A 15000-nucleotide genomic window follows, 5' to 3' on the forward strand; every position below is an offset into this window, starting at 1 on the left:
GCAAGAGTACACACATCCTTTACTCAAGTAGAAGTACAGAGACTCGTGTTTAAAAATACTCTGGTGAAAGTAGAAGTACTGACTAAACTTCTTTACTCAAGTCAAAGTAAAGAGGCTTTGAAATGTACTTCAGTAAAAAGTACCCATAACTAGCAGCTGTTTTAAAGAGTACCTGACCTCCCTTTATATTAATAGAACAATAATGTCATTGTTAGCTAATGAATGTTTCCATGCTGAACAACGGCAACATGACAACGTTTTCATTGGTCCCTCTTCTTTAGAGAAGACCAGGAAATGATGGATACACGGATCGTGTTCAAATCAATAGGCACGCAATGACTCTAAATAATAATGATCACGCCACCAAACACACATTCAAACTAAAGGAACCAGCCTGTTTGGAAAATGAGAGAAGTAGAAAGTACAGGTATTTGGGTTCAACATGTAAGAAGTAGAAAGTACAGGTATTTGTGTTCAACATGTGAGAAGTAGAAAGTACAGGTATTTGAGTTCAACATGTAAGAAGTAGAAAGTACAGGTATTTGTGTTCAACATGTAAGAAGTAGAAAGTACAGGTATTTGGGTTCAACATGTAAGAAGTAGAAAGTACAGGTATTTGTGTTCAACATGTAAGAAGTAGAAAGTACAGGTATTTGTGTTCAACATGTAAGAAGTAGAAAGTACAGGTATTTGTGTTCAACATGTAAGAAGTAGAAAGTACAGGTATTTGGGTTCAACATGTAAGAAGTAGAAAGTACAGGTATTTGTGTTCAACATGTAAGAAGTAGAAAGTACAGGTATTTGGGTTCAACATGTAAGAAGTAGAAAGTACAGGTATTTGGGTTCAACATGTAAGAAGTAGAAAGTACAGGTATTTGTGTTCAACATGTAAGAAGTAGAAAGTACAGGTATTTGTGTTCAACATGTAAGAAGTAGAAAGTAAAAAGTCGTCAGAAAAATAAGTAGTGGAGTAAAGTACTGATACCAGAAAAATGTAGTTAAGTACAGTTACGAAGTATTTGTACTCCACTACTTCCCACCTCTAATCTAAACTCTAATCTAATAGATTAGATTAGAGTTTAGATTAGATTCAACATTGCACAGAGAACAAGTACTAAAACCACGAGGAACTTTCGCCCTCAAAAGTGTTGGATACCCCCAACCCGAGGTATAACTTTTCGTATCTCTGGAAATAATAGTCTGAATGTCACCAAATTTGGATTGCATGTTCACAGACAGTTATTGCACATAGAAAAGCAAAGGTTTCATCAATATATTTGTCAATCTTTGAAATGTATACACTTAAATACACATTAATTATAGGCGAAAATGGAATGGGTAATTAAAAATCCGAAAGGTATGTTTGTACCATATACTGTCACAGATGTACGGTCACTTATCACCAACAAATATATCATTTGAATGCATCAGATAGTGACTGGATCTTGTTTAAAAGTAGGATAGTTGACAGGTTGCTGTTTGAGGGACTTGTTTACCTTTAGCTGGAGGTTGAGTGCTGAACCTGGAGGCGACACACCACACCGGACCACACTGAGAGAGACATACATTATTATATTTTCTTCAGTTGCACAATCATGCAAATATCTAAGCAATGATGTGGCAGATGTGTTTCTAGATACAAAAGGTGTGGCAGCAGAAACAATGGAGCCGAGGAAAAGAGGAAGCCTGACTACATGACGGGTCGTTGCAGAAGAATGAATACTTTCAGAGATGCTTTGATGTTGAAATACTTGTAGTTGTAACAAAGGAAGTTGCATAATACAGCATTAGTAGTAATAGTATGCAGTTAAAGTAGTTCCTGATACAGTTGTTTTGTTTAAAGGTATCTGAGCAGATAACGGAGGAAGAGTCCCTAAACTTTGTCGTCCTTAAATGTATACTTGATGTCAGAAAGCTATTAAACTTTACAATAAGTTCAACTCACTGTGTTGATTCGGTGTCTCGCTCTGCAGAGAAATCTGGAGACAAACATGGCTGTGACAGATGTGAAGCTTCTGCTCAGAGAACCAGCCGACACCTCGAGGCTGAGGTATGCGAGGCGAGTGGAGACAGGTTTCATACAAAGCAGCGGCAAGAGCTTCAGAGAAGTTAACCCTCTCCTGCCTCGCTCTGACTGCAGTGCACTGTAAAAAAAAACGTGGCTCTGTGGCAGGAAACGGTTCACCGTACAGGAAGTGAGAAACGGAAGTCAAACGGAAGTCAAGAACTGTCGTCTAACAGTAGATTAAAGACAGTACATGCTTACAGAACAAGTGAAAAGGTTTTGAAGGTGTGGAAACACTTCCTGATTCATTTGCATTGCCTAACATTTAATCTAATGTCTATTTGTTTGCGTTATTGAATGTTTCTAAACGCATTTTTCTCACGTTTAACAATGCCAGCTTCAACTGAAACCCAACCACGACTATTTTATATAAAGACATAAAAGGAGAAATATAAGCTAATTAGTGTTTCATTTATTTCCCTATACAACGTCTTTTTAAACAATTTGAGGGGGCGTAACTGTCAGTACAGTGCAAGAAATTTGCCAAAACCTCATTTAATTCCCTTTGTCTTTGCTAACAAAGCTTATCTCGCGCTATATATAGGTGTCATGTTAGCTTTTATACAACAGAAATCAAAACAAAACATATGAAAAATGTACTTTAGAAGAGATTTCTCATCAAAATGGATAAAAGTACGTTACGATGAAATAGGTATGCAACTCTGCTGCGCTGGTCATTTTGCACGGAAACTGTTTTTATTACATTATATTTCTTCTACAACTCACAACAGTTTCAGCTTTTTATAATTGCTGCTATAGGGGAGTTCATTTGTCCTAAAATACATAGAGTAAACTCTTAGATAGCGCTTGATTTCTGCAGATATACATATTGAAGAAATACTGAATGAGAGTTTGCATTGAGCTTGAGGAACAGACGTTAGACAGGAAGTGATGTCATGACTTCAGCTTTCTGTACTCAAACCAGACCAGGGTTGCAGTCGAATAGTCCAAATATCAGCTCCTAAATTCTAACCCTATCGTCTATTCCTTGACCTCGGAGTGAAACGTCATGGGGTTAAGGGATAGTGGATAGGAGAATTCAAAAGGACTTAGGAGAAGAGACTGCGGTACTTTAGAGAATCCGACTGCACTTTCACTATCCGACGTGTTTATGATGCGCCAGCGGAGGTCATAAATGTGCGCCTGCTGCTGTGGGGAAACTATGGAAACTACAGTTTTCTATACAGCGGACTACAACATGGATGTATAATAAGAACGAGGGACTACTGTAAACTCATCTAGAGACTCTGCACCGTGCTCTGATGCTGTTATGCTTTATGCTTTATGAACGGGGACAACAGAGAAACATATTCTTCATGACCAAAGTTGGAATTGAAATAAAAAAGGAAAGTGAAACTTATGCTCATCACCCTCTCCCTCCGGTCCACATTAATACAAATGATCCCAATACGTATGATTGTATGAAAAGATCTTCAAATCAATACAAATGTATTTATTATAAACGTTAGTCCTTAACATCTATCACTGTGTATATCACCATTCAAACATCTTTTAAAAGTTGAACAAACCCCACACAGCTCAGTAAAGACTGTGAAATGTTGACTTTATTTGATCATTTCAGTAAAAACTAACGTTCATATTTCTCTCTTTGATTATAATACTGATGAACGTTCAAAACAAAGCACTTTGGCAACTTACCACATACGTTTTAAAATGCTTAATAAGCACCGTAACTTTCATGATATCATTTCTCGTTCATAATCGGTTGTTTCCGTGAACGGCCGACTGTTGGGTGACGGCAAATGCTGCGGCCGCAAGGCATTGTGGGGCAGCATTTTCTCCTCTCCTTTAGGTTAGGGAGGTCCAGTGGTTCCTAAGCTAAAGGAGGTTATAAAGGAAGTTTGAAACCTCCTTTCCTTTCATTTAGAGAATTCGAACGGCACTTATCATGGCTGCCACTGAGGGACTTCCGGGTCATTTCACTCCGTTAGGAAGGTTCTTAAGCAAATGGACTATTCGACCCCAACCCATCAGTGAGCAGCCTCGTTTAAAGAGGCGCACAGGAAGTAGATATACAGGAAGTAGTCAAAAGAGTCTCCAGCCCAGCAGAGAGCAGCTTTTCTTCATCATATTTCATCGTCATATTTAATCTCTTTTTGTTTGTGTTTTTGGTCATATTTTGAAGCTTTTTGGTTCTAAAGCATTCTTGTTTGGTTGTTTGTGTTTTTTCACCGTCATTTTGCATTTCTATAGGATCATATTCTGTCTGTTTTTGGTTGTTTTGCATCTGTTTTGGTTGCTTTGCGTTTCTTTTTGGACATTTATAGTCTCGTTTTGCCCCGCATCTGTTTTGCATCTGTTTCTGGACATATCGCATCTCTTCTCTGCATCTATTTGTTATCTTTTACATTAACCATAAGCAATACCACAGTGTAGAAAAACGTGCAGTGATCTAAGAAAGCCTTAGTGCCAAAAGCAAAGTACTTATGATGTTAAATAGTAAGTATCGTATTAAAACTAATGCATGAATGTGTTCATCACATTAAGGCTGCCGCTTGTAGAGATGGAGCTAGTTTTTAATTCTTAAAAGGGAAGTTCATTTATAGTATAGTAGTAATTATAGTATAGTAGTAATTATAGTATAGTAGTAATTATAGTATATTAGTAATTGTAGTATATTAGTAATGCAAAGTAAAGAGTTGAAGCTCCTCACAGACACGGCTTCCTGTCTCTGGTTTCCTGTTCGTCTCTCAGATCGAGCACTTACCCTGATTTCACCCTCACTTCTCTCTGTTATGTCGCTCGCCGCAAACTTCCCCTTTTCGCAGCTGCAATATTAAAGTAACGCACACATTAATGCATCAACAAGATATAATACTATAATATATATTATTCTGCATGATGAGTCACTTTTGGTACATAAAGTACATGCTTAAACTTTTGTATTTTTACTCAATTTTAAAATTGTAACAGTTTTTCTGAATGGGGGAGCTGCAGTTCCAGGTGTGACCTCAAGAGGGCGATGTTTCATTCTGTGCATCTGATACAGAAACTCAAGTGTGTGTGTGTGTGTGTGTGTGTGTGTGTGTGTGTGTGTGTGTGTGTGTGTGTGTGTGTGTGTGTGTGTGTGTGTGTGTGTGAATCCATGAAGCTGCTTGGCGTCACCGTTTACTTTACCCGTAGGAAACATGGACGGTGACATCAAGGAAACAAGGAAACACCGATGGCGATGACATATCAACAAGGAAGCTAGGGAACACGGATGGAAGAGTGAGTGTGTGTGTGTGTGTGTGTGTGTGGTGTGTGTGTGTGTGTGCGTGCGTGCGTGCGTGCGTGCGTGCGTGCGTGCGTGTGTGTGTGTGTGTGTGTGTGTGTGTGTGTGTGCGTAGATATAGAGAATTAAGTAAAATTATTGGGAAATAGGAAAATAAATATATGAAGTGATACATAAGTAAATGAAAACATAGATAAATTAATTAATTACAAATAATAATACATTAATTTACACAAGGTAATATGTTAGTAAATACATGAAGCAAAACGTAAATCATTTAAAAAACGATGTCTAAATAAATGAAGCAATGCATGCATATTTAAATAAAAACATAAGAAAGAAAGAAAGAAAGTGAAACATAAATAAATAAATAATGATAAAAAAGCCCAACAGGAAGCAGTTTTATTCTCTCTACCTGAGATAAGGTAAATTAAATAACCTTTCCACGAGCCTCTCACATATTAGACTCTATCTTTGATGACAGATGGAGCAGCCCTGATTTGATCAAATATTAAAACACGCTCCATATTTGTATGTGAGCGCGGAAAGGTTAAACCATAAAGACTGAAAGGTCGACAGGGTATTTATCATCAAGATAAAGAATATGTAAAATGTGTGTGTGTGTGTGTGTGTGTGTGTGTGTGTGTGTGTGTGTGTGTGTGTGTGTGTGTGTGTGTGTGTGTGTGTGTGTGTGTGTGTGAATCACCTTTCTGTAACCAAGTACATTTAATGAAATACTGTGAGTATACACTTCAGAATAGTTTTGAGGTACTTTCACTGATTCTGATTCTGAGTATTTACATTTTCTGCAGAAGGAGATATTTTAAATTTTTTGAAACAATTTGGAGAATATCTTTTTACACACACATACAAATAGTTAGCGCAGAAAGATTGTCTATAAACATATATAACAGATTATTATTATTATTATATATAAAGTTCAAATTAACTGCATTTTTTAAGATATACTCTACTTTGACTTTAACATCTGAGTACTTCTTCCTCTAGTCATCATGACATCATCAGAATACATTAGATTTACTTTGTTGATGCCAGACTGGGAATGTGTTTGTTACAGCCAATCCTATTTCAATGTAAATACTGTTATATTTTACTATATGTTTACATGTTATTATAGATTTCTTAAATTAGTTTTCTATCTGTTTTTGTAATTCTGGTTTTACTTTAATGTATGCACCACGACACCAAGTCAAATTCCTCGTTCGTGTCAACCTACCTGGTGATACAGTTATAATACACTATAAGAGACTCGACTGCATCTATCTTAAATAATGTAGGCTGCATGTTTCCCAGTTACATGTAAATACATAAATATCCTCATTGCACTACAGAGGCTTCATGTAGAGACACCTCTCTCTCTCCCCTCTCTCCCTCTCTCTCTCTCTCTCTCTCTCTCTCTCTCTCTCTCTCTGTATCGATGGCTGCAGGTATCGATGCTTGCACGGGAGGGGGGGGGGGGGGGGGGGGGGGGCGGAGCTGGGGTACACCTGTGAGCAGATATAAAGTGCACGAGGATCCGGGACCAGTTCACCTGAAGTCCTGCAGACAGACCAGCAGCACCTGAGAGTCTGGAGGCAGCAGAATAACACCGGAAGTGGGATTTCACTCAACAAACCGGGATTATTTGTGATTTAGAGAAAAGGAACTTCTCCCTGAAAGCAACAGGTAGGATTCATCAATGTGTGTTTTTACCTGCTTGTAATATTTTAAAATGACAGCTATTTATACATTCTGTAAAGTTTCTTAAACATATCTGTATTTAACCCAAGTTAAATAATGCAAAGGACATTTAAGATGGAAGCTTCGCCTTGTGGTTTGTACTGAGGATATTGTTTTAATTTATAGGATTACTTTACGAGTTTTAGGAATTAGTTTCAAAGTAAAACCTTTTTTTCGTTTTCAGTGTGATGTTTTATTGAAGAAGTGAAACACTGTTATTTCTGAGGCTTATTTTACAAATGTTATAATTATTTGTAACGTTTATAACATTTTTGTGAGTTCTTCTAATTTATTTGTTTTTCTGCCCCCTCAGCAGTCATGCACCCTCACTCGGTGCTGATGAGTCTCGCGCTCGTGTTTGTGACGTGTTCGCACGGAGGGGAGTCTCGTGTCAGACTGAACTCCATCCGCACGGTGATCCTGCGGGAGGGGCACGCGCTGCCGGTGAACAGGAGCACGTGGGAGCCCAGTCTGGACCTGACGGTGAGTGTGTGACGTCATGGCATTATCTTTGAGGTGATGGAACATTGGAGGCGGGAAGAGATTATCAGACAGTAACAGTACGGTCCATTATAATAAAGTAACGGTACTTTACATTATAATAAATGTTTCTGTGTGTGTCTGTGCAGCTGTATCAGTGCATGAGCGACCTGGAGTGCCGCGAGGGCAGCTACTGCCACGCCCCCACCAAAGGCCCCGCCCACTCCCGCTGCCAGACCTGCCGCAGGAGGAAGAGGCGTTGCCATAGAGATGGCATGTGTTGTCCTGGAAACAGCTGCAGCAACAGTAAGATTAATATATATATTATATATACTTTTTGAACTTTTACTGTCATATCTTTGTCATGTTTTAGTGATATATGAATGTCTTGTGTGTTTTATATCCTGTAAGAAAGTCAGAAAAGTGACACTGAGATGATAAGAGAGTCAGAATTACGAGCTGCAAGTTTTATTTACTGTTTAAAAATGATTCGAGGCAGAATGTCTCAGTATCTGCTAAAAAAATAAGAGCCGCACAAGAAGGGGTTTCAAGTGTCATTAAAATGTCTAATGCCCAATGAACACATTGCATTATTGCGAAACAATGCTTTAAAATCAATCTTTTTCATTATGCTCATGCTGATTACTAGAAATGATTTTCCTTTTATTCCTTTTTATTAGTTCAACAATTTAGCACATTTTCTGCGTTCATTTTGTTCCGTCTATTCGTTGTAAACGCTCGTCCCTCCCTCAGATATCTGCGTTCCAGACGAGGGCAGCTTTGTGTCTCAGACGACCCCCGATGGAGAGATGAGTACTCTGTCCAAGAAGAGAGGCTGGAGGAAGAGGAGGCGGATGGAGCCCAAAGGGTCCTCCAGTAAAGGTGACATTCTTTCACTTTTAATTCATCACATTCTCTTTTATTGTTATAGTGTTTTATTATCTTTGCTTTTAAATGAGTGTTTTAAATGTTCTGATTTATGTAAAGCGTCTTTGAGCATTACGAAAAGCGCTATAAAAATTCAATGTATTATTATTATGATCTAATTCATTATGTCCATGCGTGCAGGTCAGGTGGGCGACCCGTGCGTCCGCTCCTCAGATTGTTCCGAGGCGTCGTGTTGCGCCCGTCACTTCTGGACCCGAATCTGTAAGCCGGTGTTGCGGGGGGGACAGGTTTGCACACGACACCGGCGGAAGGGCAACCACGGGCTGGAGCTGTTCCAACGCTGCCCGTGTGGGGACGGACTTAGCTGCCGGACGCTGCGAGACCCCGACGCCAAACCTCCATCATCATCGCCATCATCTTCACTCATGGCGGCGGTGGAGAACTCAAAGTTTGCGGCGTCTTCTTCTCTTCACTCCTCCCCCCACACTTCACTTTTGTCCTCTTCTGCAGGAAAGTTAGCGTCGGCATCTCCAGGCGTGGCGAAAACACGACTTCACGTGTGCCAGAAACGATAAGAAATGACAGATTGGAGAAGATACAAAATGAAGGATGGCCAGAGAGACTAGAGACAAACTGAGGCCAGAGTCTCTTTACTTTCCCCCACACACACACACACACACACACACACACACACACACACACACACACACACACACACACACACACACACACACACACACAGACACACACACACACACACACACACACACACACACGCACACACCTCCAGTATCTCAATGCTAACGAGCTTCCTGTCAGGCGGGAGTGAAACTCTTTGTGGTTCAGATCTGGTTTCCTGCTCTTCTGTCTAGACGAGCAGAAACTGCTTTGAAATCCAGTTTGTCTTCACCTTCACCAACAGGAACAACATTGATATGGAAAACCTAATACATGTCTTTTGTCATGTAGGTTTTAAAGACCAACATACGAGCTGTTATTTTGAAAAAACCCTCTACAGAAATGGTCTTGATTTGAGGTAAAGGCAAGATGGATAACTTATTTCAGTAAGATTTTATTGAATGGCTTTCTTAGACTAAATACTGAAGAAAAGTCCTAAATTGCACTGCTAAAAGTAACTTATTTATTAAGATATTTAATTAAATATATCCAATGATGTTTCACAAATGGAGAAAAGTCTGCAAAAAACAGCAAACTCAAAAATGTACAATGATCTTTTTCCTTTCCAGAGACTTTCTTAATGTATCGTGAATGTGGGAGATTTGCCACTTGCTATCTTACAATTGCAATTCAACTATATTTCTCAAAGGAAAAATTGAACTTCAATCTTCAATTCTCTGTCCATGCTCTGCTATTATTACCAAAGTAATATACAAATACAAAGACATACATATGTAGAAATATGTTTGTTAGCTTTAATGTTATTCTGATGAACAGAGGATCTTTAGCTATTAGCCCAAAAAGCTACTGAGATTAGCCAAATTCTGAAGTTTCAGTCGATAGAAACTCGTTCACATCCCAAATCTGTGAAATGTGGCCTCGTTAAAACCCAAACTTTTGCCGCCAAAACATTAAAGGCCTGAGGTTTCTGCAGAAGTTGGGATCGGTTGCACTATTGTTGTGAGAGAGAGATGTTTCTATTGGTCGGGTTAATTTCCCCCGCTTGCTGTGGAAATCTGTGTTGTTATGATTAAAAGGATTGGTCACCTAAAATATGTTTGTGTGCTTTGTTTTCGGGACAAACTTGGATCTCTAGATTAAGCCTTTAAGATATCAAAAGTGTCTCAAATGAAAATACTTTATTACATTTACCAAAATAGTTTAGTAAACATAGATTTGTATGTTAGTCTTTCTCTCAGAGAGTTGTGTAGATGTAAACAGACGCGACGCTAACTCACGAATGTCAAAATAATGTTGATTTTTAGGAAAGTATTTTGATAAAAGATCAGTCTGTTTTACAAAGTATTATATTCTAATTATGTTGAATTAAAAAACAATCGGCTCTCGGTTGAAAATAGAGATTTTGACCCCGTTACGTTCTGCCAGTTGGATGCTAGCACTTCAACTTCCTCTAACCCCTGTGTGGTGTTCATGTTGTTACTCTGCAGTGTTCGTGGGTCTTCAAATTCACTGTCAGACTGAAACCTCTTCCTCTTCCTCTACATCATCATCAAATGGTTCTCTCTCTTCCAGAATCATTTGAAGGCCCTCTGAGCAGAGAATCTGTCGGCCATCTTGATCAGCTGTGATACGGACCCAAACTGAAGAAGCTTTATTTATTGTGTCTTGCCCCAAATGTGCAGCTTGGATAGAGTGGGAAAAAAATAAAGATTGATTCACACACACACACACACACACACACACACACACACACACACACACACACACACACACACACACACACACACACACACACACACACACACAGAAGGCCCAGACAGGTGCACAGGACGTACAATTCCCACACTTAAAACAACTAATTGTTCTGTTTTTAATGAACATTTAACAAAGAAAATACCATTTAAACATGATAGTTAGTGACTTTAAAGCAATTGGTAGATATCTTTTCAAACGTTGTCAGTGCTAAGCTAGCTGTTTTCCCAAGTTTCAAGTCTTTGCTCCTAAACTAGGTTAACATTGTCCTTAATTCATCTTCCATTTACCTAACATATTGGTGTAACTTCTCCTATCTAAAGCTGGAAACCCCTCCATCTGATCGGACCCATGTATCCCAGTCTTTCTCCAGCACTGTTTTTAGTGATAAGGTTAACGAAGAGGAAAAGGCATGCCCACAAGCCTGCAGAGAAACCAGGAAATGATCTAATTTGTATAGATAAAAGTTATTTATGACCGCAGAGGTAAAGCTCACACTCAGATATTCAAACCCTCTCCTGATTTAAATATGCGTCAGGAGGATGACGTCTTCATTCTGTAATGAAAAACAAAGAGGACACTAAAGGAACATACTGCTGTATATTACCAATGTTATGAGTTTTAAAGTATCTGATGGTCTTATCTTTTCTTCTTTGTTTGAATCAGTTGAAATCAGATGTTTTATATATAGAAATCTGCACACAAAAAAACCTTATTACCAATGGGCATTATCTGATTTGAAATATTATCATCTATTAAAGTCTATAAGTTACAGAGCCATACAAGAGTTATTTTAAATAAAAAAAAAATCCCATTTTATACGGTTCTTTAATGCTAACTAACTAAAGCTGAATTTAGATGGTAAATCTGATACGGATATCTTTGTACAAGTCACATTTATTGTCATTTTGGAACAAAAACTAGCCCAAAGTAGCCACCAGGATATCTCATGTCGGGCATTTCAATTCAGTTTTTCCAGAAAGTTTGTTTATGTACAAACCAATATGCTCATGTCCTTTATTTGATTTACCTTCAAAGAGAAGCTTTTCAAATCAAATTGAATGTGCAAATGTTCCCTCTTTTGTCTGGCCTTAGTTATATTGATATAAAGATAACACACACACACACACACACACACACATACACACACACACACACACACACACACACACACACACACACACATATACACACACACACACACACACACACACACACACACACACACACACACACACACACACACACTCACTCTTCCATCCGTGTTCCCTAGCTTCCTTGTTGATATGTCATCGCCATCGGTGTTTCCTTGTTTCCTTGATGTCACCGTCCATGTTTCCTACGGGTTGAGTAAACGGTGACGCCAAGCAGCTTCATGGATTCAGCAAGTGACGGCTTTTAGCTGGTTTTTGCAATCCTGCAGATGAAAAGGTGTCTAGATGTAAAAAAAACACATGATACAGTTCCCTGTGCTTGTCCCTTTAAATCTAAATGACAGGGATGTTTATCAGTCTTTACAGCCCTAATAAGAGCACAGAGCGAGGGAAAGATGGGTAGGACTGGTTACTGTTTAACCAGTAACCACACACACACACACACACACACACACACACACACACACACACACACACACACACACACACACACACACACACACACACACACACACACACACACACACACACACACACACACACACACGCACTACAATATCGATCAGTCCAGGAAATGTGAGTACTTTTCCTCTCTTGGTAAGGTAACACAGGTAAGAGACGCTTTTGTTAATTCTGTTAATCGTCAAGTTTAGATGTGTTGTGGCCTTCTTCAACATGAACGTACGTTTTCTGTCCAATCAGAAATGAAACACTGTTCACAGCTACAACATCAAATGTGAAATAGAGTGTGTTGTTCTGATCCTTTGTTATAAGCAGTAATTTTAACACTTAATAATAGTTCATTTTAGTAATGATTTCAATCATTTAGTTCTTTTATTTCGAAGATTCAGTTAAAACCTTTTCCTTAGATGTCTCTCGTCACGGAACACCATCGTCACGGCAACAACCCCTTCGGAATCCTCGGCAAATGGGGTCGCCACGACGACGGCGAGCAGAACGTGCTTGCCCTGAACATTCTGTTGCTAGGCGGAAGGCAGAGTGGGAGGAGCTCTGTGGGCAATGCTCTGATTGGTCAGTAGTTTTTATTTAACCCTCACAAGCTAACTTTATGATCAACGCATGTTATGTTATTGTATTTTACTTATTTAATTTTATGTTTTTATTCTATAAATTAATATTGTTGCTCACTTTGTGCACTTTTTGTTAACTTTTTTCGTTTTTGCAACACAAAATTGTGTTGCAGGTGGTGAAGAATTCAAAACCGGCACCTGTATTTCTGGCGTTTCCATGACGACGGAGCACCAGCTGCTACGCCGGAATTTCCCACGGTATTTCAGGAGAAAGGGGGCGGAGTCTGACCTCACGTTGAGAGTGTTGGACATGCCCCCTTCGTTTCCCCGCCCTAAGAGCGTGCACGAGCTCTGCCCCGAGGGCGTGCACGTACTTGTGCTCGTCGTGAGAGCTGACATGCATGACAACACACACCTGGAGGAGCATGTGGAGGTACACACACACACACACGCACGCACGCACGCACACACGCACGCACGCACACACACACACGCACTCACACTCCGTAACGATTATCATGTTTTTTTGTGGTTTTGTCGTTCAGACTCTTTTCGGTCCAGAATGGCGTCGTCACGCTTTGCTCGTTATCACACACGCCGATCACCTGAAGGAGGCGGGGCTTCAGCCGTCAGACTACCTAACGCAGACCACCGATTGGCTGAGAGCTCTGGCTGCAAAGGTGGAAGGCGGAGTCTCGTTTGTGGAGAACAGCTGTGATTGGCCGTCAGTCAGAGGACGACCGATAAGAGACCGACTGCTAAACCTCTCAGCGAGGAACCATCACTCAGCGCTGACCGTCCGGACGGAGGTCTCACTTTAAACTACAAACTAATGTTTTTTTGCTTTTAAAATGATCTTGTTCCCGTCTATTTGTCAAGTTATGTGACTGTTGTGAACTTTGTTTGTAGATTTACGCTAGTTGTGTACTCCTTGGTATTGTTTCATGCTCCTGTTTCTATACAAGTACTGTTCATTTGTTAAGATTTGGTTGTCACAGATCTTGTATAGTCAAAATTCAATGGAAAACCCCATTTTGGTGACATCAGAATTTCGTAAGACTGCGGCATATCAGGACCATTTTCTACATACAATTACAAAATACATTTGTTTGTTTTTGGTTTTCTGGCGGTGAGTTTAGCACCTAATCTTAACAACAAACTGGGAACCGAAAAAAGTCGTCATGGCTTATTCTCTTCTGGCCTTCCTTTCTTCTGGTAAATAAAACACCCAAGGAAACAGATGACTAGTTCAAAGTGTTTTAATGAATACACCTTTATACAACTTTTGTGAGCTAACAGCACTAGCTACTTACTAGCTAAGTGGCTGTCAGCAGCAGATTTTTATTGTTTAATTCTTGGCTTTTCACAATAAAAGAACTCTGGTTCACATCACGTCTATAGCATGTATTTCCCTGTATGTTAGGACCCCTTATCTCATCTATTTGATGTTGCAGTTGGTGAGGGAAGGGGCTCGGCAGAGACCCTTTCCTTTCACCTCGAACCCACAGCCTTTATAGTTGGCGACTCCCTTTGAGTCCACCTGCAGGTCGGGCTGAAGAATCTCCCAAAGCCTCTGTTTGGACTGAAGCTCTTTGTCCGGCTCACCTGAACACAGATAGAGTCATGACTGTCGTGTCAAATGATCATATAATCATTTAAAACATATAGTCTTATTCTCAGATTGCCTTTTAAGATGGAACTTTATTTACCCCCTTGGGAAAATTCAGGCGTTAATAGCAGCAAAAATAAAATAACTATAAAGTAACTATTAAAACAAGATATCACAGTAAAAAGTTGTGCATTTGTATGAACATGTTAAATATATTTACAAAAAGACAAAGACATTTAACAAAGACATATGTTTAGGTTTACATTTCAGGAGGGCAAAATGAAGAGACTGTAAGCAGAACTTCTTTATCCTCTGAGGATGAAGTAGCTCTGTTCCTGCATTTGAGATCGGTTTTTGACTTTCTTCATCACTTTATTAAATATAACAATAGACAAATCATTTATCAG

The 15000-nt window shown here is 39.4% G+C and overlaps 4 protein-coding genes across 5 annotated transcripts in view; 2 read left to right on the forward strand and 2 right to left on the reverse strand.

Annotated features, from left to right (window-relative positions):
- Positions 1-1496: 1496 nt before the first annotated feature.
- LOC117480846 (calcium uniporter protein, mitochondrial-like) lies at positions 1497-2228 on the reverse strand (the record flags this gene model as incomplete). Its single annotated transcript, XM_034128329.1, is given in 2 exon segments — positions 1497-1551; positions 1946-2228. Coding segments are annotated over 2 exon segments (190 nt in total), but the record flags the coding sequence as incomplete, so codon positions are not given.
- Positions 2229-7371: 5143 nt separating this feature from the next.
- On the forward strand, positions 7372-9019 carry LOC117480845 (dickkopf-related protein 2-like). Its single transcript, XM_034128328.1, has 4 exons — positions 7372-7523; positions 7670-7826; positions 8274-8402; positions 8589-9019. The coding sequence occupies exons 1-4, from the start codon at positions 7380-7382 to the stop codon at positions 8981-8983; spliced, it is 825 nt and encodes a 274-aa protein (XP_033984219.1). The 5' UTR covers positions 7372-7379; the 3' UTR covers positions 8984-9019.
- A 3461-nt stretch (positions 9020-12480) lies between these two features.
- On the forward strand, positions 12481-14373 carry LOC117480785 (GTPase IMAP family member GIMD1-like). Of its 2 annotated transcripts, none has more exons than XM_034128243.1 (4): positions 12481-12564; positions 12823-12985; positions 13158-13417; positions 13530-14373. In XM_034128243.1, the coding sequence occupies exons 2-4, from the start codon at positions 12823-12825 to the stop codon at positions 13803-13805; spliced, it is 699 nt and encodes a 232-aa protein (XP_033984134.1). In that variant the 5' UTR covers positions 12481-12564; the 3' UTR covers positions 13806-14373. The 2 variants fall into 2 exon arrangements, with proteins under 2 accessions (XP_033984134.1, XP_033984135.1); XM_034128244.1 differs by having other exon boundaries at positions 12505-12529.
- Positions 14228-15000, reverse strand: part of LOC117480784 (aminoacyl tRNA synthase complex-interacting multifunctional protein 1-like) — a 5557-nt gene continuing 4784 nt past the window's right edge. The window contains exon 7 of the mRNA XM_034128242.1: positions 14228-14589. Coding sequence (XP_033984133.1) covers positions 14423-14589 — 167 coding nt within the window. The 3' untranslated portion in view covers positions 14228-14422. The remainder of the gene's footprint in view (positions 14590-15000) is intronic.

This window comes from Trematomus bernacchii, unplaced genomic scaffold, assembly GCF_902827165.1.
Source record: "Trematomus bernacchii unplaced genomic scaffold, fTreBer1.1, whole genome shotgun sequence".
NCBI classification, from domain to species: Eukaryota; Metazoa; Chordata; class Actinopteri; order Perciformes; family Nototheniidae; genus Trematomus; species Trematomus bernacchii.